The sequence below is a fragment of the Ranitomeya variabilis genome, chromosome 6 (assembly GCF_051348905.1).
Source record: "Ranitomeya variabilis isolate aRanVar5 chromosome 6, aRanVar5.hap1, whole genome shotgun sequence".
Classification (NCBI taxonomy): Eukaryota; Metazoa; Chordata; class Amphibia; order Anura; family Dendrobatidae; genus Ranitomeya; species Ranitomeya variabilis.
This window is the reverse complement of record NC_135237.1, coordinates 551,689,037-551,713,081: the sequence shown is the minus strand read 5'-3', so window position 1 is coordinate 551,713,081 and position 24,045 is coordinate 551,689,037. Positions and strand designations below refer to the sequence as shown.

The 24,045-nt window shown below is 42.2% G+C and overlaps 1 protein-coding gene across 2 annotated transcripts in view; it reads left to right on the top strand.

Annotated features, from left to right (window-relative positions):
- Positions 1–24,045, top strand: part of ZFAT (zinc finger and AT-hook domain containing) — a 187,687-nt gene that overhangs the window by 83,565 nt on the left and 80,077 nt on the right. For both annotated transcript variants that reach the window (XM_077271269.1, XM_077271270.1), the window contains exon 9: positions 15,758–15,845. In XM_077271269.1, coding sequence (XP_077127384.1) covers positions 15,758–15,845 — 88 coding nt within the window. The remainder of the gene's footprint in view (positions 1–15,757; positions 15,846–24,045) is intronic.

Here is a 24,045-nt window from a genome sequence, read left to right as displayed (position 1 = left end):
ATGATCCAGGGGAGGCATGGGCGAAGGTTATGTGGTCAGATGAGCCCAAAATAGAACTTTTTGGTCTCCACTACACATGTTGCAGGAAGAAGGATGAGTACAACCCCAAGAACACCGTCCCAACCGTGAAGCATGGTGGGGGAAACATCATACTCTGGGGTTGCTTTTCTGCAAAGGGGATAGGACGACGGCACCGTATTGAAGGGAGAATGGATGGGGTCATGTATTGAGAGATTTTGGCCAACAGCCTCCTTCCCTCAGAGCATTGAAGATGGGTCATAGCCGGGTCTTCCATCATGACAATGACCCGAAACACACAGCCATAGCAACTAAGCAGTGGCTCCGTAAGAAGCATTGCACGGTCCTGAAGTCTAGCCAGTCTCCAGAGCTGAACCCAATAGAAAATCTTTTTAGAGTCTGTGAAGTGTACCTACGATAAAAATTACAGACCTCTCCATTCTTTGTAGGTGGGAAAACTTGCAAAATTCGCATGGTATAAAATACTTATTTCCCTTACTATGGGTATATATGTATATGTGTGCGTGTATTATTTATATATATATATATATATATATATATATATATATATATATATATATATATATATATATATATATATATATATATATATATATATATATATATAGTACACACCTCATTTAAAGATTTTTCTGTATGTTCATGATTCTGAAAATTGTACACTCACACTGAAGGCATCAAAACGATGAATTAACACATGTGGAATTATATACTTAACAAAAAACTGTGAAACAACCGAAATTATATCTTATATTCTAGGTTCTTCAAAGTAGCCACCTTTTGCTTTGATGACTGCTTTGCTCACTCTTGGCATTCTCTTGATGAGCTTCAAGAGGTAGTCACCGTGAATGGTCTTCCAACAATCTTGAAGGAGTTCCCAGAGATGCTTAGCACTTGTTGGCCCTTTTTGCCTTCACTCCGCGGTCCAGCTCACCCCAAACCATCTCGATTGGGTTCAGGTCTGGTGACTGTGGAGGCCAGGTCATCTGGCGTAGCACCCCATCACTCTCCTTCTTGGTCAAATAGCCCTTACACAGCCTGCAGGTGTGTTTGGGGTCATTGTCCTGTTGAAAAATAAATGATGATGCAACTTAACGCAAACCGGATGGAATAGCATGCCGCTGCAAGATGCTGTGGTAGCCATGCTGGTTCAGTATGCCTTCAATTTTTAATAAATCTCCAACAGTGTCACCAGCAAAGCACCCCCACACCATCACACCTCCTCCATGCTTCACGGTGAGAACCAGGCATGTAGAGTCCATCCGTTCACCTTTTCTGCGTCGCACAAAGACACGGTGGTTGGAACCAAAGATCTCAAATTTGGACTCATCAGACCAAAGCACAGATTTCCACTGGTCTAATGTCCATTCCTTGTGTTCTTTAGCCCAAACAAGTCTCTTCTGCTTGTTGCCTGTCCTTAGCAGTGGTTTCCTAGCAGCTATTTTACCATGAAGGCCTGCTGCACAAAGTCTCCTCTTAACAGTTGTTGTAGAGATGTGTCTGCTGCTAGAACTCTGTGTGGCATTGACCTGGTCTCTAATCTGAGCTGCTGTTAACCTGCGATTTCTGAGGCTGGTGACTCGGATAAACTTATCCTCAGAAGCAGAGGTGACTCTTGGTCTTCCTTTCCTGGGGTGGTCCTCATGTGAGCCAGTTTCTTTGTAGCGCTTGATGGTTTTTGCCACTGCACTTGGGGACACAAGTTTGCCCAATTTTTCGGACCGACTGACCTTAATTTCTTAAAGTAATGATGGCCACTCGTTTTTCTTTACTTAGCTGCTTTTTTCTTGCCATAATACAAATTCTAACAGTCTATTCAGTAGGACTATCAGCTGTGTATTCACCAGACTTTTGCACAACACAACTGATGGTCCCAACCCCATTTATAAGGCAAGAAATACCACTTATTACACCTGACAGGGCACACCTGTGAAGTGAAAATCATTTCTGGTGACTACCTCTTGAAACTCATCAAGAGAATGCCAAGAGTGTGCAAAGCAGTCATCAAAGCAAAAGGTGGCTACTTTGAAGAACCTAGTATATAAGACATAATTTCAGTTGTTTCACACTTTTTTGTTAAGTATATAAGTGTGAATGTACAATTTTCATAGTCATGAAGATACAGAAAAATCTTTAAATGAGGTGTGTCCAAACTTTTGGTCTGTACTGTATATATATATATATATAATGTGTGTAGTCTATGCCAGAATGGTAAAAAAATAAGTACCAAAAATAAAAATGCCACACAAAAAACTAACACAAAAAATACAAGTTGTGCGCTTTCCTTCCTTTTCCGCTTTCTTGCTCATCAGGAGACTCCGCATTTATGTATGGTATTATTGTTACCTCTGCACAATACGCTGCCATCATCACCTTCACCTCATCACAAGACATATTAAGGCTTTCCAAAACAATTCCATTTTTAGTACTTTTCCTTGCTAGTGGGTAGACTCTGGGAGGATCACTGGGCGCTATGTGAATGGCAATGTCCTGTATACTTAATGACAGGTGGGAAAAAAATGGTGATCCATATATTTATTCCTGCTGATTTTTCACATTAGAGAGCTGTGTAAATATCATAGGTAAGACAGGGAGGCAGTACAATCTGTGCCTATATCCTATTCTGAGGTTAGCCGATAGGCTATATACTATGTTCTCCTATGTTTATAGAGAAAGATAGAAAGGAAGCAGTGCATTTGGCTGTAACATTTACATGGAGAGATGGAGGCAGTATTGTCCCTCCATCTTTCCTGAGCATTGTAGGCACAGATAGTGTTGCTCAAGTGTTTCTACGACTAACTTATTTTGCTCTTTGTTTTTGTCTCTCTCTAATGCCCCATTCATGTTCTAAGTATGGAACGCGATGCATGTACTTTAGAGGTCTCCTGGCCCGATAGACCCCCGTACCAGAGAGTTAAGGTACCGTCACATTAAGCGACGCTGCAGCGATATAGACAACGATGCCGATCGCCGCAGCGTCACTGTTTCGTCGTTGTGTGGTCGCTGGAGAGCTGTCACACAGACAGCTCTCCAGCGACCAACAATGCCGAAGTCCCCGGGTAACCAGGGTAAACATCGGGTTACTAAGTGCAGGGCCGCGCTTAGTAACCCGATGTTTACCCTGGTTACCAGTGTAAATGTTAAAAAAACAAACACTACATACTTACATTCCGGTGTCTGTCGCGTCCCCCGGCGTCCACTTCCCTGCACTGTGTAAGCGCCGGCCGTAAAGCAGAGCGGTGACGTCACCGCTGTGCTCTGCTTTACGGCCGGCGCTGACACATTCAGTGCAGGGAAGCCGCCGGCGGGGGACGTGACAGACATCAGAAGGTGAGTATGTAGTGTTTGTTTTTTTACTTTTACAATGGTATCCAGGGTACATATCGGGTTACTAAGCGCGGCCCTGCGCTTAGTAACACGATATTTACCCTGGTTACAAGTGAACACATCGCTGGATCGGTGTCACACACACCGATCCAGCGATGTCAGCGGGTGATCCAGCGACGAAATAAGGTGCTGGCCTTCTAGCTCCGACCAACGATATCACAGCAGGATCCTGATCGCTGCTGCGTGTCAAACACAACGATATCGCTATCCAGGACGCTGCAACGTCACGGATCGCTATCGTTATCGTTGTTAAGTTGTTCAGTGTGAAGGTACCTTTAGATAGAGACAGGTTGGCAGTATTATCTGTGCCTGGGTGATCAAAATGAAGCATCTGGGTTTAAATATACAGTACTCAAAAAAATAAAGGAAACACTTAAACAACAGAATATAACTTCAAGTAAATCAAACTCCTGTGAAATCAAACTGTCCACATAGGAAGCAACACTGATTGACAATCAGTTTCACATGCTGTTGTGCAAATGGAATAGACAACAGATGGAAATTATTGGCAATTATCAAGACACCCTCAATAAAGGAGTGGTTCTGCAGGTGGGGACCACAGACCACATCTCACTACCATTGCTTTCTGGCTGATGTTTTGGTCACTTTTGAATGTTGGTTGTGCTTTCACACTCGTGGTAGCATGAGACGGACTCTACAACCCACACAAGTGGCTCAGGTAGTGCAGCTCATCCAGGATGGCACATCAATGCGAGCTGTGGCAAGAAGGTTTGCTGTGTCTGTCAGCGTAGTGTCCAGAGGCTGGAGGCGCTACCAGGAGACAGGCCAGTACACCAGGAGACATGGAGGGGGCCGTAGGTGGGCAACAACCCAGCAGCATGACCGCTACCTCCTCCTTTGTGCAAGGAGGAACAAGAGTAGCACTGCCAGAGCCCTGCAAACTGACCTCCAGCAGGCCACAAATGTGCATGTGTCTGCACAAACGGTTAGAAACCAACTCCATGAGGATGTTCTGAGTGCCCGACGTCCACAGATGGGGTTGAATTCACAGCCCAACACCGTGCAGGATGCTTGGCATTTGCCACAGAACACCTGGATTGGCAAATTCACCACTGGTGCCCTGTGCTCTTCACAGATGAAAGCAGGATCACACTGAGCACATGTAACAGACGTGACAGAGTCTGGAGATGCCGTGGAGAGTGATCTGCTGCCTGCAACATCCTTCAGCATGACCGGTTTGGCAGTGGGTCAGTAATGGTGTGGGGTGGCATTTCTTTGGAGGGTGGCACATCCCTCGGTGTGCTCGCCAGAGGTAGCCTGACTGCCATTAGTTACCGGGATCAGATCCTCAGACCCCTTGTGAGACCATATGCTGGTGCGGTTGGCCCTGGGTTCCTCCTAATGCAGGACAATGCCAGACCTCGTGGCTGGAGTGTGTCAGGAGTTCCTGCAAGATGAAGGCATTGAAGCTATTGACTGGCCCGCCCGTTCCCCAGACCTGAATCCGATTAAGCACATCTGGGTCATCATGTCTTTCTCCATCCACCAACGTCACGTTGCACCACAGACTGTCCAGGAGTTGGCGGATGCTTTAGGTCAGGTCTGGGGGGAGATCCCTCAGGAGTCCATCCGCTTCCTCATCAGGAGCATGCCCAGGCGTTGTAGGGAGATTATACAGGCACATGGAGGCCACACACAATTCTGAGCATCTTTTGCTTGTCATGAGACATTTCCACTGAAGTTGCATCAGCCTGTAACTTCATTTTCCGCTTTGATTTTGAGCATCATTCCAAATCCAGACCTCCATGGGATCTTCATTTTGATTTACATTGATAATTGTTATGTTTTATTCTTATGAACACATTCCACTATGCAATGAATAAAAATTTTCAACTGGAATATTTCATTCAGAGATATCTAGGATGTGGTATTTTAGTGTTCCCTTTATTTTTTTAGGCAGTGTATATATGAAGGTCTATGTAGCCAAAACCGAAACATTGCACCAAGATGGGGGAAGCAAAACTATGTTGGAAATCAGCCGTTTCGGAGCGGTCACATCTCCCGGTAAAGTCCCAGCCGTATCCATTGTGTGTCGGTAGCTATTTCCATGGCTGTGACAATCAATAGGCGTGACTGTGAACGCCGGCCAATGCAGGGCTTTTAATTAGGCCCCATGCCCTCGAATCCGGTCCTGCTGACCGAGAGAAGACAGCGGGGGGCTCTGCGGACTTGGGAACAGCCGTCCTATCTAATGAAGCCCTTTGTCACAGGCGCGCGTCGTGGTGACAGATGATTTGCCCGTCCATCTCATTACCGCTCCAGTGAAGGCCGCAATGTGCTTGTAGGAAGCGAGCGCTGCCATCGTTAATGATGTGCGACCAGAAACCCAGGTGTGTGTTCTATGGGAAGAGCTGCGTACACTGATATATATTTATAGACGCTGATAAAACTTTTAGTGCATGCAATTATTCAGCTTCCCTACTGCTAGATTGTAGCCGAGCCGTACGCCGCCGGGGTAGGTGCATAAAACTGGCAACGTGCTGCTCCGAGGCAAAGCCTCCCCTGCATTATTCCTATAGAAAGCGTCTGAAATGGCTTTTCATTGTAGAATCCACGGGGGTCTGGTAAATAAAACGCAGAGGATGTATCACTAGATGACAGCCCGCCGCATCCATCCGCCATCAGACAATATTTGCATTATTGTAAGTTTATCCCTTCTCTCCTGCATTTCCAAAAGTGATGGGATCTGATGCATCGCAAGAATGGCGCATTCCAGACTCTGGTGGCATAAATATTGGCGCCTCTGTGCTTTGGAAGTTTTTCAAGAATTGTTTTGAGGACACCATGCATGGCGAGTGAAACTAATCTGTGGATCCTTGTCAAAGGGTCCTACTCCGGTATCACACAATCAACAGAGCTAGAGTATAGTAAACAATCCCAAGACCTTTATTTAGGCAAAAACACGAAAGGTCCATATACGATCCACCACACAAAGGATAAGATAGTCCAGAAGACGAATGCAGTTCAGTAACTGGACAAAAGTCCAAGGAGATGAGAGTCCAATAATCCAGCAGACAGAGGATAAAAAATGGTCCATATGCTTCCCCTTCTCTCTGACGTGTTCACATCATCATTCCACACCAGACTGATCTGTGTCTCACCTCCCTGATATTTACAAGTCCCTCTCTTCATTCACAGGTTAGGGGGGTGGGTCTCAGGGGCTCATCGTTTCAACAAGCTTGGTCAACATGTCATTAGCATATTAACAAACAACATTATTCACTGACCCTGTGGATAGATAACAACAGGATTGTGTTGGCTGATATCAGATGGCAAATAGCAGCAATTCATCAATTCGCAAATAACTCATCCTACAAGAGAACACCATGATAATCAGTAAAATATAAATATACACAAAATGATAACCTCATAACATCACACCATCACAATCCTTTTTTACTACAACCCCTGGCAAAAATTATGGAATCACCGCCCTTGGAGGATGTTCATTCAGTTGTTTAATTTTGTAGAAAAAAAGCAGATCACAGACATGGCACAAAACTAAAGTCATTTCAAATGGCAACTTTCTGGCTTTAAGAAACACTAAAAGAAATCAAGAACAAAAAATGTGGTAGTCAGTAATGGTTACTTTTTTTTAACCAAGCATAGGGAAAAAAATATGGAATCACTCAATTCTGAGGAACAAATTATGGAATCACCCTGTGAATTTTCATAAACCCCCCAAAAAAACAACTTCATCAAATTAGATCTGCTCTTTAGTCTGCATCTAAAAAGGAGTGATCACACCTTGGAGAGCTGTTGCACCAAGTGGACTGACATGAATCATGGCTCCAACACGAGAGATGTCAATTGAAACAAAGGAGAGGATTATCAAACTCTTAAAAGAGGGTAAATCATCACGCAATGTTGGTTGTTCAGTCAGCTGTGTCTAAAATCTGGACCAAATACAAACAACATGGGAAGGTTGTTAAAGGCAAACATACTGGTAGAAGGAAGACATCAAAGCGTCAAGACCAGAAACTTAAAGCAATATGTCTCCAAAACAGGAAATGCACAACAAAACAAATGAGGAACGAATGGGTGGAAACTGGAGTCAACGTCTGTGACCGAACTGTAAGAAACCGCCTAAAGGAAATGGGATTTGTATACAGAAAAACTAAACGAAAGCCATCATTAACACCTAAACAGTAAAAACAAGGTTACAATGGGCTAAGGAAAAGCAATCGTGGACTGTGGATGACTGGATGAAAGTTATATTCCGTGATGAATAGTGAATCTGCATTGGGCAAGGTGATGATGCTGGAACTCTTGTTTGGTGCCGTTCCAATAAGATTTATAAAGATGACTGCCTGAAGAGAACATGCCAATTTCCACAGTCATTGATGATATGGGGCTGCATGTCAGGTAAAGGCACTGGGGAGATGGCTGTCATTACATCTTCAATAAATGCACAAGTTTATGTTGATATTTTGGACACTTTTCTTATCCCATCAATTTAAAGGATGTTTGGGGATGTGTTGTGAATTCTGCTCTTGGGCTCCCTCCGGTGGTTATAAGTGGTAGTGCTGCTGTCTTTGGATCACAGCAGTCATTAGGTGTGTCCACTTATTGCAATTCTGACTGGGCTATTTAGTCTTGCTTGACCCTTTGGTTAGTGCCAGTTGTCCATTGTTTCCTGGAGGATTCACTTCCCTGCCTGGTCTCTCTTGCTTGCTGATCATTTCAACAAAGATAAGTGCTGGCTTTGTTTTCTGCAGTCCACATGCTGTGGGCCTGATCGTTCTAGTTACCTTCCATGTTTTGTCTTGTCCAGCTTGGTCTGTATAAGGATTTGTTTAGCCAAGCTGGTATCTCTGGAGATGCAGATATACCCTCCATGCCTTTAGTTAGTTGTGGAGTTTTGTATTTTCTGTGGTGGATATTTTCTAGTGTTTTAATACTGACCGCATAGTACTCTGTCCTATTCTTTCTATTTAGCTAGAATTGGCCTCCTTTGCTAAATCCTGATTTCAGTCTGCGTATGTTATTTCCCTCTCTTCTCACAGTCAATATTTGTGGGGGGCTGTCTATCCTTTGTGGGGGATTTTCTCTGAGGCAAGATAGTTTTCCCCTTTCTATCTCTAGGGGTAATTAGTCCTCCGGCTGTGTCGAGATGTCTAGGGAGTGACAGGTACATTCCACGGCTACTTCTAGTTGTGGTGTTAAGTTCAGGGTCTGCGGTCAGTACAGGTACCACCTTCTCCAGAGTACGTCTCATGCTGCTCCTAGGCCACCAGTTCATAACAGGGATGATGAAATCATTTTTCAAGATGATGATGCATCCTGCCATAGAGCAAAACCTGTGAAAACATTCCTTGAAAAAAGACACATAAGGTCAATGTCATGGCCTGCAAATAGTCCGGATCTCAATCCAATTAAAAATCTTTGGTGGAAGTTGAAGAAAATGGTCCATGACAAGGCTCCAACCTGCAAAGCTGATCTGGCAACAGCAATCAGAGAAAGTTGGATCCAGATTGATGAAGAGGCCTGTGTGACCCTCATTAGGTCCATGCCTCAGAGACTGCAAGCTGTTATAAAAGCCAGAGGTGGTGCAACAAAGTACTAGTGATGTGTTGGAGGGTTTTTTTATTTGTTTTTCATTATTCCATAATTTTTCCGCTACGCTTGGTTACAAAAAGTAACCATTACTGACTACCACATTTTTTGTTCTTGATTTCTTTAAGTGTTTCTTAAAGCCAGAAAGTTGCAATTTGAAATGACTTTAGTTTTGTGCCATGTCTGTGATCGGCTTTTTTTCTACAAAATTAAACAACTGAATGAACATCCTCCAAGGCCGGTGATTCCATAATTTTTGCCAGTGGTTGTATAAATTACTAGATTGAAGATGGAAACATTATATGAAGACTCCGCTCGTTACAAAAGAGTATTCTAGTTGGAAGAGCTGGGTTCAGTTCACATCTGAAGACGCAGAAAACTATGCAGAACTCAAAAAACCCTAATACCACACATCAGGATCTGTCAGGCGGTGCTGGAAGCCATCATTATATTACTATACTTACTTTATTAACTATAGGGAGCAGTATTATAGTAGTTATATTCTTGTACATAGGGGGCAGTGTTATAGTAGTTATATTCTTGTATATAGTAGCAGTATTATAGTAGTTATATACTTGTACATAGGAGCAGTATTATAGTAGTTATATTCTTGTACATAGGAGGCAGTATTATAGTAGTTATATTCTTGTACATAGGGGCAGTATTATAGTAGTTATATTCTTGTGTATAGGGGCAGTATTATAGTAGTTATATTCTTGTACATAGGGGGCAGTATTATAGTAGTTATATCTTGTACATAGGGGCAGTGATATGGTAGTTGTATTCTTGTACATAGTGGCAGTAGTATAGTAGTTATATTGTACATAGGGACACTATTATAGTAGTTATATTCTTGTACATAGGGGGCAGTATTATAGTAGTTATATTCTTGTACATAGGAGCAGTATTATAGTAGTTATATTCTTGTACATAGGAGCAGTATTATAGTAGTTATATTCTTGTACATAGGAGCAGTATTATAGGAGTTATATTCTTGTACATAGGGGCAGTATTATAGTAGTTATATTCTTGTATATAGGGGCAGCATTATAATAGTTATATTCTTGTACATAGGAGCAGTATTATAGTAGTTATATTCTTGTACATAGGGGCAGCATTATAGTAGTTATATTCTTGTACATAGGGGCAGTATTATAGTAGTTATATTCTTGTACATAGGGGCAGTATTATAGTAGTTATATTCTTGTACATAGGGGCAGTATTATAGTAGTTATATTATTGTACATAGGGGCAGTATTATAGTAGTTATATTCTTGTACATAGGAGCAGTATTATAGTAGTTATATTATTGTACATAGGGGCAGTATTATAGTAGTTATATTCTTGTACATAGGGGCAGTATTATAGTAGTTATATACTTGTACATAGGAGCAGTATTATAGTAGTTATATTCTTGTACATAGGGGCTGTATTATAGTAGTTATATTCTTGTACATAGGAGCAGTATTATAGTAGTTATATTCTTGTACATAGGAGCAGTATTATATTAGTTATATTCTTGTACATAGGAGCAGTATTATAGTAGTTATATTCTTGTACATAGGGGCAGTATTATAGTAGTTATATTCTTGTACATACAGGCAGCATTATAGTAGTTATATTCTTGTACATAGGAGCAGTATTATAGTAGTTATATTATTGTACATAGGGGCAGTATTATAGTAGTTATATTCTTGTACATAGGGGCAGTATTATAGTAGTTATATACTTGTACATAGGAGCAGTATTATAGTAGTTATATTCTTGTACATAGGGGCTGTATTATAGTAGTTATATTCTTGTACATAGGAGCAGTATTATAGTAGCTATATTCTTGTACATAGGAGCAGTATTATATTAGTTATATTCTTGTACATAGGAGCAGTATTATAGTAGTTATATTCTTGTACATAGGAGCAGTATTATAGTAGTTATATTCTTGTACATAGGAGCAGTATTATATTAGTTATATTCTTGTACATAGGAGCAGTATTATAGTAGTTATATTCTTGTACATAGGAGCAGTATTATAGGAGTTATATTCTTGTACATAGGAGCAGTATTATAGTAGTTATATTCTTGTACATAGGGGCAGTATTATAGTAGTTATATTCTTGTACATAGGGGCAGTATTATAGTAGTTATATTCTTGTATCTAGTGCTAGTATTAGTGGTCATTGTTGGTTTATTTTTTTTTAGCCTCATTGTACTTTAGTGATGAAAAGTGACAACCACTTAACTGAATGATAAATCTTTTTAAACCAGTTGTCATTTCCCTTCCCCTCTTTCCATTAGGCTCAAGATATATTATTTTTCTGGGTTATTAAAGAACACATAATAAAGCTCCTTCCATTGTAGAAGATGTGAGGGATGATAGGCGCGGACATTAGTTAGACTGTTTTCTTTGATGGTAATAGGGTAACTATTACCGCGGTGGTGTTCCCTTTACAGGTAATGTGTGATGTGATCTCTTACTACTCTGTAATTGCCTCTAAACGCCGGAGTAGAGGCGTCTCAGTGTTGCCTGTACGTTGTTGCCTGTACGTTGTTGCCTGTACGTTGTTGCCTGTACGTTGTTGCCTGTACGTTGTTGCCTGTAGGTTGTTGCCTGTACGTTGTGCTGTGGATGAAGCTCGGTGTAGCCTCTGTATCGGCGCGGTTGTCAGTGTAGATACATCAGCTGTTGTCTGGAGCACTTCACGAGAGCGGCACCATTATTCTACACTTACACTCCGGGGAAATTCCAGCGTCCGCTTTATACATTCTCTAATGCTCCATCCTCACCGGGGTCGGGAAAGACATTGATTCTTTTTCATTTTGTGTTAAAAAAAAAAAATAATAATCCTCAACAGTTTGTTTCTGTCTGATTGTATTTCTGGTGAATTATGGTTAATCTGGTCGTTTGGAAGGGAATGTAAAGACTGGAGGCTGGTGTACCCGCTGTGCCGGCCCGAGCCAAATCCGGACAGGGCGCCGTGCCTGCAGCCTTGGTCTGACCGCCGAGCACCACGCTGCTATGGTTAATTTATCCGAGGGAAAGGACGTTGCATTTTCCTTCACTTTTTTTGAATTTGAAGATAATTCAAGGAGGAACATGGCGAAAAAAAGGAAAAAATCTTACAATTGTTCGTTTCGGTTGGGCTTTGATGTAACCGGTCTCACCGGGAAGAGGCACTTCTCTACTGATTGATGTTCCTTGGAGCGTTCTCCACCAGTATGTTTTCTCGATATTGGGAATGTGAGGAAGGAAGAGGCTCAACTTTCAGTACAATAATGTTTGACTCCCATAAGATTTGACACTTCGGCATTTTTCCATTTCCTATACTAAGGGAAAAATATTTTAGCAGAAAAAGCAAAATATAAAAATTCTCATTTTCCTCTTTTGAAAACTGCAGATTTTTTGTTCGGCTCGGTGGCAAGTGATTGCCTCGGATAACACTCAATACTCCGGTAACACGTTATCCAAGGTTGGTCGCTCATCACTAGTCTCTATGTAGCACAAATTCAGCTGCAGCAGCATGGAAGACCTTATATGGCAGTACTGAGCAGTGTAGCTGTGAATGTAGCCCTGCAGTAAAATAAATTAGCAATAAGTCTGCCTGGTCTCTCACTGTGCTGAATGCTCCCCTTTCCATGAATGGTAGACAGGTGAGTAGTTATTTAATTAGCATTTTGCGCTGCTTTTGACTTTATCCTGGAGGGTCTGCTGCATCCTGCAGTGCATTAGTATGGTGACCAGGTGTCACAAAAAAAATGCAGCTGTATTTACTGTGTCTCTACAGCACCAGAATGGAAGACATTATAGAGCAGTACTGAGCAGTGTAGCTGGGAATGTAGCACTGCAGTAAAATATATTTGCAATAAGTCTGCCTGGTTTCCTGCTGTGCTGGGTGCTTATCCTTCCATCTCCATGAATGGTAGGCATCTGAGTGGGTGTTTCACCAGTATTTTGCACCTGTGCTTCTTCTGTCTTTATCATAGGGACCTGTTGCATCCTGCTGTGCATTTTTATTGTGACCTGGTATTGGTAAATACAGCGGCTGCCTTTTTTCTGTGATATTTTCCATTATCTCCATGTAGCACAAATTCTTAAAAGCAACAGATGCAGCATGGAGGACATTGTAGAGCAGTACTGAGCAGTGTAGCTGTGAATCTAGCACTGCAGTAAAATAAATTTGTTCTAAGCCTGTCTGGATTTCATGCATTTTTTTTTTGTTTAGAAGTTCCTTTTACGTCATTTTAACTATAGTTTTTTATTTCCTCAATATTTTTTTGATGTTTGCTGTTTTCATTACCCAGATGTTGTCGGTGAATTTTTGCACACCAGTACCCCAATACCTTTGTTGAGTACATAATCTATTTTTTTTTGTGCAGTTGATTTATTATTATTATTATTATTATTATTATTATTATTATATATATATATTTTTTTATTATTATTATAGCGCCATTTATTCCATGGCGCTTTACATGTGAGGAGGGGTATACATAATAAAAACAGGTACAATAATCTTAAACAATACAAGTCACAGCTGGTACAGGAGGAGAGAGGACCCTGCCCGCGAGGGCTCACAATCTACAAGGGATGGGTGAGGATACAGTAGGTGAGGGTAGAGCTGGTCATGCAGCGGTTTGGTTGATCGGTGGTTACTGCAGGTTGTAGGCTTGTCGGAAGAGGTGGGTCTTCAGGTTCTTTTTGAAGGATTCAATGGTAGGCGAGAGTCTGATGTGTTGTGGTAGAGAGTTCCAGAGTAGGGGTGATACGCGAGAGAAATCTTGTATACGATTGTGGGAAGAGGAGATAAGAGGGGAGTAGAGAAGGAGATCTTGTGAGGATCGGAGGTTGCGTGTAGGAAAGTACCGGGAGATGAGGTCACAGATGTAAGGAGGAGACAGGTTGTGGATGGCTTTGTATGTCATGGTTAGGGTTTTGTACTGGAGTCTCTGGGTATGGGGAGCCAGTGAAGGGATTGACAGAGGGGAGAGGCCGGAGAATAGCGGGGGGACAGGTGGATTAGTCGGGCAGCAGAGTTTAGAATAGATTGGAGGGGTGCGAGAGTGTTAGAGGGGAGGCCACAGAGCAGGAGGTTGCAGTAGTCAAGGCAAGAGATGATGAGGGCATGGACTAGGGTTTTTGCAGATTCTTGGTTGAGGAATGTACGGATCCGTGAAATATTTTTGAGTTGAAGGCGGCAGGAAGTGGGAAGGGCTTGGATATGGGGTTTAAAGGAGAGATCAGTGTCGAGGATTACACCGAGGCACCGAGCTTGTGGGACTGGGGAGAGTGGGCAGCCATTTACTGTAATGGTTAGGTTCGTTGGGGGGGCCGTGTGAGATGGGGGAAAGATGATGGATTCTGTTTTGTCCATGCTAAGTTTCAGAAATCTAGCGGAGAAGAAGGATGAAATAGTGGACAGACATTGAGGCATTCTGGTTAGTAGGGAGGTGATATCTGGTCCAGAGATGTAGATCTGTGTGTCATCAGCATAGAGGTGATACTGAAAGCCATGAGATTCTATGAGCTGTCCCAGGCCAAAGGTGTAAATGGAGAAGAGTTGATGGCTAACATGCAACACTTTAAAGCTCATTGAGCGCACTGTGCTATTTTTTTTTACTGGAATAAAACAAAAAAAAAACACAGAAAAATGTAATTTACAACAAACCATTCAGATTTTATGCAACTTTTGATGAATTTGGCGCCAAGTCCAATAGCAGAAACGAAAGGTCAAGACCGAAAATGTTTTTCCTTTTCTCGTAGGAGTCTTTTTTGTGTGTTTCATGTTGTTGTTGTTTTTTAATTTATTTAATTACCGTAATTAATTTATTTATTTTTATTTTGACATAAACGTGAAGAACTGGAGGCCTCGAGTCACTTTTAATTAAAAAAAAAAAAATTATGAGCGCTATTATAGCTCTTGGCAGAAGTTCCGAGTTGTTCCATTTCTTACTATTTAAAAATATAGGAATCAAGAATCGGAAAACAAGTTTTCTTTTCTCAAGCGGGACAAATGCATTTTTGTTCTTAAACATTGATAATTTTTGGACCCTTTTGTTAACCATAGAAATGTTTTTTGCTATCCTTCTTTTTTTTTTTTTTTTCTTGGTGCCTGCTGATGCAGCTCCTCCACCTCTGATGGATGCGCATACGTCTTGTGCTTGCGCTCAGTTGACCGCTGCATACGCAGCCGATCACTTTTCAAAACAGAGCAAATCGCGCATGCGCAGCTCTCAGGTGCACGGTTTATACTACCACAATATTAAATTTGCTGGAAAAATTAGCAAGTGGAAGCCATATGGTAATGAGTAGACAATTGGGTCAGATCATCTCAGAAATGGCCGGTCGAAAAATGGTTTAGGAAATATTATAAACTGGCAACCGGGTAATGAGCTTGTGGGCTTGAGACTAGTGTGATCCACACTACCATGTATGGGACTTCAAGAACCTGCTGATGTCACAATATTATTTAGATTTTATATTATTTATTTTTTTTCCTTTTATATTTCACGCCACCTTCTAATTATACAAAGTTCTGTAGCGCCAATTGTTTCCAATAGATTTTTTTTTTTTTTTTTTTATAATGTCATTAGGATACAAAAAAGAAATCCCAGTCCTGCACTAAATCCGTCCGCTTCATCAATCACATTAGTGGCCGGTCAATACTCCGCTTTCGCAGGCTCATAAGTCACAATTATTGTGTAATTTTATTGATTATGCTTTTAATTTTTCCTCTTTTTTTTATTTTTTTGCTTGTAGGTCAAAAAGACTTATTCCTGCCCTGCCTGTAAAAAATCCTTTTCAGACGATCGCCTCATTAAATCTCACATAAAGGCAAATCATCCCGGTAAGAAACATCCTAGGGTGCATTATATTTCTTTTTTTTTTTTTTTTTTTTTTACAAATGTTCTTATTTTTGTTAAGTAATTTCTATTTCTGAGCTGCACAACTTGGGGGAAGAAAAGCTATTAAAGGGTAATTCCTATCGCCAAGATCCTATACCAGGTATAATATTAGCAAGTGCTTCCAATTAGAAATGTGGTACAGTTCTTCTGATTCCCTATGTCCTTTACCCCATGTGCAGGGCATTGCAGTAGATTAAAGGGAACCTGTCAGCAGGATTGTGCACAGTAACCTACAGACAGTGTCAGGTCGGTGCCGTTATACTTTTTACAATGATACCTGGTGATAAAATCCGTCTCGTGGTTCTTGTTTAATCTTTATTTTCAGTTCTGAGTTAATTATATTATAGCTAATCAGACCACCACATGAAGACCCCCCCCCGCAGGCCGCCCCCGGGGCACGAGCATATCATTAACTCAAAACTGAAAATAAAGATTAAACAAGAACCACAAGACGGATTTCATCACCAGGTATCATTGTAATCAGTATAACGGCGCCGAGCTGACACAGCTGACTGGTTACCTTTAAGTATCCATTGTTACGACCACTAACCACTAAGTAACTGTCACTATGAGTGGTCGTAACCATGGATGCATAAGCTACTTCAATGCTCTGCACATGGGGTCAGAGACCTAGCTAATCAGAAGAACTATACTGCATTTCTAATTGTATTTGCTAATATTATTATTGTTACATCTACTACATATTGGGATAGGATTTTAGAGATGGGAATACCCCTTTTAAATACTGAATATTATGATAGCCCATATGATAACTTTATCCACTGTTGAAACATTCTTGAGACCCTGTGATGGCAAAACATTAAAATATTCCTTAAAGAGTTATTATGACTAATGTGGATCTCTCGGGGTACTCGAGAAGGCATATTTTGTGCCTGACACTTCTCTGTTTTCCTGAATAGCATTGGAAAGAGGCAAAAATTATTTTAAAATATTCCATATTATATACTTATACAAACTTTTAATGAACTTTTTTGTGGGCACAAGTTTGGAACTGAAAATGATACAGATTTTTTTATATATATATATATATATATATATATATATATATATATATATATATATATATATATATATATATATATATATATATATATACAGTGCCTACAAGTAGTATTCAACCCCCTGCAGATTTAGCAGGTTTAATAAGATGCAAATAAGTTAGAGCCTTCAGGCTATGTTCACACGTTCAGGATTTCCATCCTTTTTTTTTCCTGACTGAAACTGCAGGTCTCTGCAGAAAACGCAGGTGCGTTTTTTGGTGCGTTTTGGTGCGTTTTTTGGTGCGTTTTTAGTGCGTTTTTTAGTGCGTTTTTTGATGCAGTTTTGTCTGCAGATTGTCTGTGTTTGACAGAAATAAAGTTTACTGCAGTGGGGGAAAAAAAAAAAAAAAATGATGTCATTTCCTTGTCCAACCCTTTTCTTCTTCCATCCTCCATTTTGGGACTAAACACCAAAATGAGTGGACGTGTTTTGAATGACAGCGCTCCGCGTTTTGCGCCGCATGCGTCACTGCAGCGCACGCATCCGGGCGCAGAGGACGCAGCAAGTTGCATTTTTGCTGCGTCCTAAATCAATCAAAAAAAGGACGCATGCGGCGCAAAACGCAGCGTTGTGCATGCGTTTTGCTGCGTTTTACTTTGCGTTGTGTGTTGCGGCGCCGACGCTGCGGCGCACAACGCAAATGTGAACATAGCCTAAGTGCCACGTATTTCAGTGCCACGTGCCACGTATTTCAGTGCCACGTATTTCAGTGCCACGTGCCACGTATTTCAGTGCCACGTGCCACGTATTTCAGTGCCACGTGCCACGTATTTCAGTGCCACGTGCCACGTATTTAAGTGCCACGTATTTAAGTGCCACGTGCCACGTATTTAAGTGCCACGTGCCACGTATTTCAGTGCCACGTGCCACGTATTTAAGTGCCACGTGCCACGTATTTCAGTGCCACGTATTTCAGTGCCACGTGCCACGTATTTCAGTGCCACGTGCCACGTATTTAAGTGCCACGTATTTAAGTGCCACGTGCCACGTATTTAAGTGCCACGTGCCACGTATTTCAGTGCCACGTATTTAAGTGCCACGTATTTAAGTGCCACGTGCCACGTATTTAAGTGCCACGTGCCACGTATTTCAGTGCCACGTATCACGTATTTAAGTGCCACGTGCCACGTATTTAAGTGCCACGTGCCACGTATTTCAGTGCCACGTGCCACGTATTTCAGTGCCACGTATTTAAGTGCCACGTATTTCAGTGCCACGTGCCACGTATTTCAGTGCCACGTGCCACGTATTTCAGTGCCACGTGCCACGTATTTAAGTGCCACGTATTTAAGTGCCACGTATTTAAGTGCCACGTGCCACGTATTTAAGTGCCACGTGCCACGTATTTCAGTGCCACGTATCACGTATTTAAGTGCCACGTGCCACGTATTTCAGTGCCACGTATCACGTATTTAAGTGCCACGTGCCACGTATTTAAGTGCCACGTGCCACGTATTTCAGTGCCACGTATCACGTATTTAAGTGCCACGTGCCACGTATTTCAGTGCCACGTATCACGTATTTAAGTGCCACGTGCCACGTATTTAAGTGCCACGTGCCACGTATTTAAGTGACACGTATCACGTATTTAAGTGACACGTGTCACGTATTTAAGTATCCACGTATCCCACGAAGATTTTTCATGGAGAACAGACACATCCAGAGATATGTCTGCTCTCCACGGCTGCAGCAACACACTGACAGGAGCCATAGTTCCTGTCGGTGTGTCACTGCGCATGCGCGAGCGAGTTTACCGGCGGTCATTGACCCCGGCACTCTCGCTTAACGGCAGTGCTGCGTGGGAAAGTTCAACGCAGCTGTACTGCTGTTAACCGAGACGCCGGAGCCATTGAACTCCGGAACAGTACGCGATACACTGCTAGGAGCTTCGCTCCTGGCAGTGTATCGCCGGAGAGCAGCCGATCGGCGTGGGACACTCGTTTTATGGATTCTGCGGACAGGGAGTATGGATTTGGTTTATTATTTTTGGATTTTTTCCTGGAGGATCGAGGGCTTCGCCTACCAGTGTGCTGTTGGTGAGTATATACTCTGTGTTATATGTTGTATGTACTGTACTGTGTGTCATGTATGTGTATTGTGTGTAGGTGTTTGGTGTAAACTTTACTATTGTGCTAAGTCGCCGGACACAGGGACAACTCTCCCATCCTAATACCGGATGGGAGTAGTAGTCCCATACGGCGACTTAGCACAATGGAGGCACTATCGTCGCATGGGGACGGACACACACACACACACACACACACACACACACACACACACACACACACACACACACACACACACACCAAATCAATCAAACGGCCGACACGATCCCCATGCGACGCTATGCCTCCATGTCTCTCCGCCCACGCACTTCCGGCCCCGCACTTCCGCCGGCTTCCCCGCACTTCCTGCAGCAGCGGTTCTGCACATCAAACCGCAGTAAAACACGCAGATATATTTTTGATCTGCGTGTTTTACTGCGATTTTGACCTCACAATGGAGGTCTATGGGTGCAGAACCGCTGCGGTTCAGGAAGAAGAATTGACATGCTCCTTCTTTTTTCCGGGAGCTATTCAGCACGGCTTTTTTTTTTAAATTTCCGGACCATGTGCACAGTGTGTCCTGTTTTCCATAGGGTACAGTGTACTGTACCCTGCATGGAAAACAGCTGCGGAACCGCAGCGGCAAAACCGCCGCGGTTCCGCGGTAAAAAACGCACTGTGTGAACATGGCCTCAAACTTCAAACAAGAGCAGGATTTATTAACAGATGCATAAATCTTACAAAACAAAAAGTTTTGTTGCTCAGTTAAATTTTTATAAATTTTAAACATAAAAGTGTGGGTCAATTATTATTCAACCCCTAGGTTTAATATTTTGTGGAATAACCTTTGTTTGCAATTACAGCTAATAATCGTCTTTTATAAGACCTGATCAGGCCGGCACAGGTCTCTGGAGTTATCTTGGCCCACTCCTCCATGCAGATCTTCTCCAAGTTATCTAGGTTCTTTGGGTGTCTCATGTGGACTTTAATCTTGAGCTCCTTCCACAAGTTTTCAATTGGGTTAAGGTCAGGAGACTGACTAGGCCACTGCAACACCTTGATTTTTTGCCTCTTGAACCAGACCTTGGTTTTCTTGGCTGTGTGCTTTGGGTCGTTGTCTTGTTGGAAGATGAAATGACGACCCATCTTAAGATCCTTGATGGAGGAGCGGAGGTTCTTGGCCAAAATCTCCAGGTAGGCCGTGCTATCCATCTTCCCATGGATGCGGACCAGATGGCCAGGCCCCTTGGCTGAGAAACAGCCCCACAGCATGATGCTGCCACCACCATGCTTGACTGTAGGGATGGTATTCTTGGGGTCGTATGCAGTGCCATCCAGTCTCCAAACGTCACATGTGTGGTTGGCACCAAAGATCTCGATCTTGGTCTCATCAGACCAGAGAATCTTGAACCAGTCAGTCTCAGAGTCCTCCAAGTGATCATGAGCAAACTGTAGACGAGCGTTGACATGACGCTTTGAAAGTAAAGGTACGTTACGGGCTCGTCTGGAACGGAGACCATTGCGGTGGAGTACGTTACTTATGGTATTGACTGAAACCAATGTCCCCACTGCCATGATATCTTCCCGGAGCTCCTTCCTTGTTGTCCTTGGGTTAGCCTTGACTCTTCGGACAAGCCTGGCCTCGGCACGGGAGGAAACTTTCAAAGGCTGTCCAGGCCATGGAAGGCTAACAGTAGTTCCATAAGCCTTCCACTTCCGGATGATGCTCCCAACAGTGGAGACAGGTAGGCCCAACTTCTTGGAAAGGGTTTTGTACCCCTTGCCAGCCTTGTGACCCTCCACGATCTTGTCTCTGATGGCCTTGGAATGCTCCTTTGTCTTTCCCATGTTGACCATGTATGAGTGCTGTTCACAAGTTTGGGGAGGGTCTTAAATAGTCAGAAAAGGCTGGAAAAAGAGATAATTAATCCAAACATGTGAAGCTCATTGTTCTTTGTGCCTGAACTACTTCTTAATACTTTAGGGGAACCAAACAGAATTCTGGTGGGTTGAGGGGTTGAATAATAAATGACCCTCTGAAAAGACTTTACACAATTTAAAAAAAAAATAAACAAAGAAATAACATTCTTTTTTGATGCAGTGCATTTCACACTTCCAGGCTGATCTACAGTCCAAATGTCACAATGCCAAGTTAATTTCAAATGTGTAAACCTGCTAAATCTGCAGGGGGTTGAATACTACTTGTAGGCACTGTATATATATATATATATATATATATATATATATATATATATATATATATATATATATATATATATATATATATATATATATACTTGAAAAAGGCCCAGTTCGAGCTGAAACGTCGCCCGGCTATGTGGGTCGATTAAACCTGCCACATGTTTTACCATGAGTATGGAGTGCTGCCTCTTTTTTGAGTCTCTGTGAACCTGCAGTAATCGTTGGACTGATTACCTGGGGCCTTGCACCCGAAGATAAGTACTTATGTAGTGCTGTTCCTTTTTTTCTTACTATATATATATATATATATGTGTGTGTATATATATGTATGTATGTATATATATATATATATATATATATATATATATATATATATATATATATATATATATACATACATATATCTATATCAACCTCCTCGTACTGAACACAGGGACGCCCATATGTTCACCTTATTGGGCATTTTTCAGGGCCTAGGCCTGGAAGTAGAAATGTTGTTTGCTTTTTTTTTTTTTTTTCTTTTCTATGCTCATTTTTTGGTCAAGGTTTGGACAAGCAATGGCAAATTGCTGATGGATGTGAAAGACCCATTCATTCCCATTATTAATTATCGTCACTAAATCAATCATAGGCTAGAACGTCGAAACGGGACATTTAAAAAAAAAAACAATAAAAAAAAACGTGGACTCAATGTGAAAGATTTGATAGGGGATCTGTCAGCAGATTGCTATGTGAATCTGATAGCAGCATGATGTAGGAGTGTTTTATCAGCAGGAGATTATCACTAGTGGACTAGGTGTCTCGTGCCTCCTGGTCCAGCCACACCCCCATCACTGATTGGCAACTTTATGTCAATGCACAGTGTACGCAGAAATCTGAAAATCAGTAGAGTGGGCGGAGTTATACACAGAAAGCAGCCAATCAGCGGTGTGGGCGGAGTTATACATAGCTCAGCATTCCTAGCACTGCTGGATCTGAAACAGAGAAATGTGTGATTTCTATCACAACTTCTGCACCCAGTAAACTAAGTGACACATCGCTGTAATCAGGGTCTCTGTCTCTGCGTCATGCTGCTGTCGGATTACTAGTGATGGCAATGGGTCAGATATATGCTGAAGGATAATTATGCTATAGCAGTATGTGGTAGCTTAAAACTCAAGGTTCGGGCAGGATTGCTTTCTAATTACTGATAGATCTCAGCCGGTGTCAGGACTTTCCAGGGTTTTTTGCACCTTTCTCTCTTTTTTCTATACTTTTCCCTGTGCCATTTCCCATTATTACCCGTCACTTCATGTCACATCTGTGGTGATTTCTTTGCCTGTGTGGATTGGATGGGTTGTTACTGACATCTGGTGAGAATTTCATGTCAATAGCACCTTTAGAAATAGATTTATTTAGAAAATTGTGACGCCTTCTCAATACTTATTGCACCCTCTGAATATATACAAATGCATATACCATTTTTGTTGGACGATGGGACTCACGACAGAGTTGGACAACAGAAAAACCGAGTATTTTACCTACTAATTAAAACTTCCTGGTGGTGTAATGTGGAGGGTCGTTATCACTAATTGTAGTGCACTAGGGCAGAATATGGAGGTAATTGTTCTATTGTTTGTGTCTCTGCAGCACAAACACGCACAACAATGCTACATAATAGGCGCACACACATCTCTGCTACATAAATGCGCACAGCTCTGCTACATGCATATTTATATACACAACTAGATGGTGGCCCGATTCGAACGCATCGGGTATTCTAGAATATGTATGTAGTTTATTTATGAAGATTTCAGAATAATGCAATGAATACGCAGGATTCGGCCAACCGGGTGCGACCAATTAGTGAATCGTGGTTCACATCCCGCACCAATTCACCAATTCCCGGCCGGACTGCATCTGTCGCTGGTCGCGCCCGGTCGGCCGCGAACAATCAATCAGTGAAGCCAGGGCCGGCTCCAGGTTTTTTAGGGCCCCGGGCGAAAGTCTCACAGCCCATGTAGCATAAAACAGCCCACATAGTATATAGCACAGCCACGTAGTATATAGCACATCCACGTATTATATAGCACAGCGACGTAGTATATAGCACAGCCCACGCAGTATATAAAACAGCCCACGTAGTATATAACACAGCCCACGTAGTATATAACACAGCCCACGTAGTATATAACACAGCCCACGTAGTATATAACACAGCCCACGTAGTATATAACACAGCCCACGTAGTATATAACACAGCCCACGTAGTATATAGAACAGCCAAGTAGTATATTGCACAGCCCACGTAGTATATAGCACAGCGAAGTAGTATATAACACAGCCAAGCAGTATATAGCACGGCCCACGTAGTATATAACACAGCCCACGTAGTATATAGCAGCCACGTAGTATATAGCACAGGCCACGCAGTATATAACACAGCCCACGTAGTATATAGCAATGTGGGCACCATATCCCTGTGAAAAAAAAAAAGAATTAAAATAAAAAATAGTTATATACTCACCTTCCAGCTGCCCCTGGATCCAGCCCAGGCGTTTAGCGATGCTCCTCGCGACGCTCCATTCCCAATAATGCCTTGCGGCAATGACACGTGATGATGTAGCTACTTCATCTGTTGTCATTGCCGCAATGCATTCTTGGGACTGGAGCGTTGCGAGGAGCCGGAAAGGCTGCCGTGGACGCTGGATGGTGAGAATATAATGATTTTTTTTTTTATTATTATTTTTAACATTTATATGTTTTTACTATTGATGCTACTTAGGCATCGTCAATAGTAAATAGTAAAAAGTTGGTCACACTTACAGGGTTAATGGCAGCGTTAACAGACTGC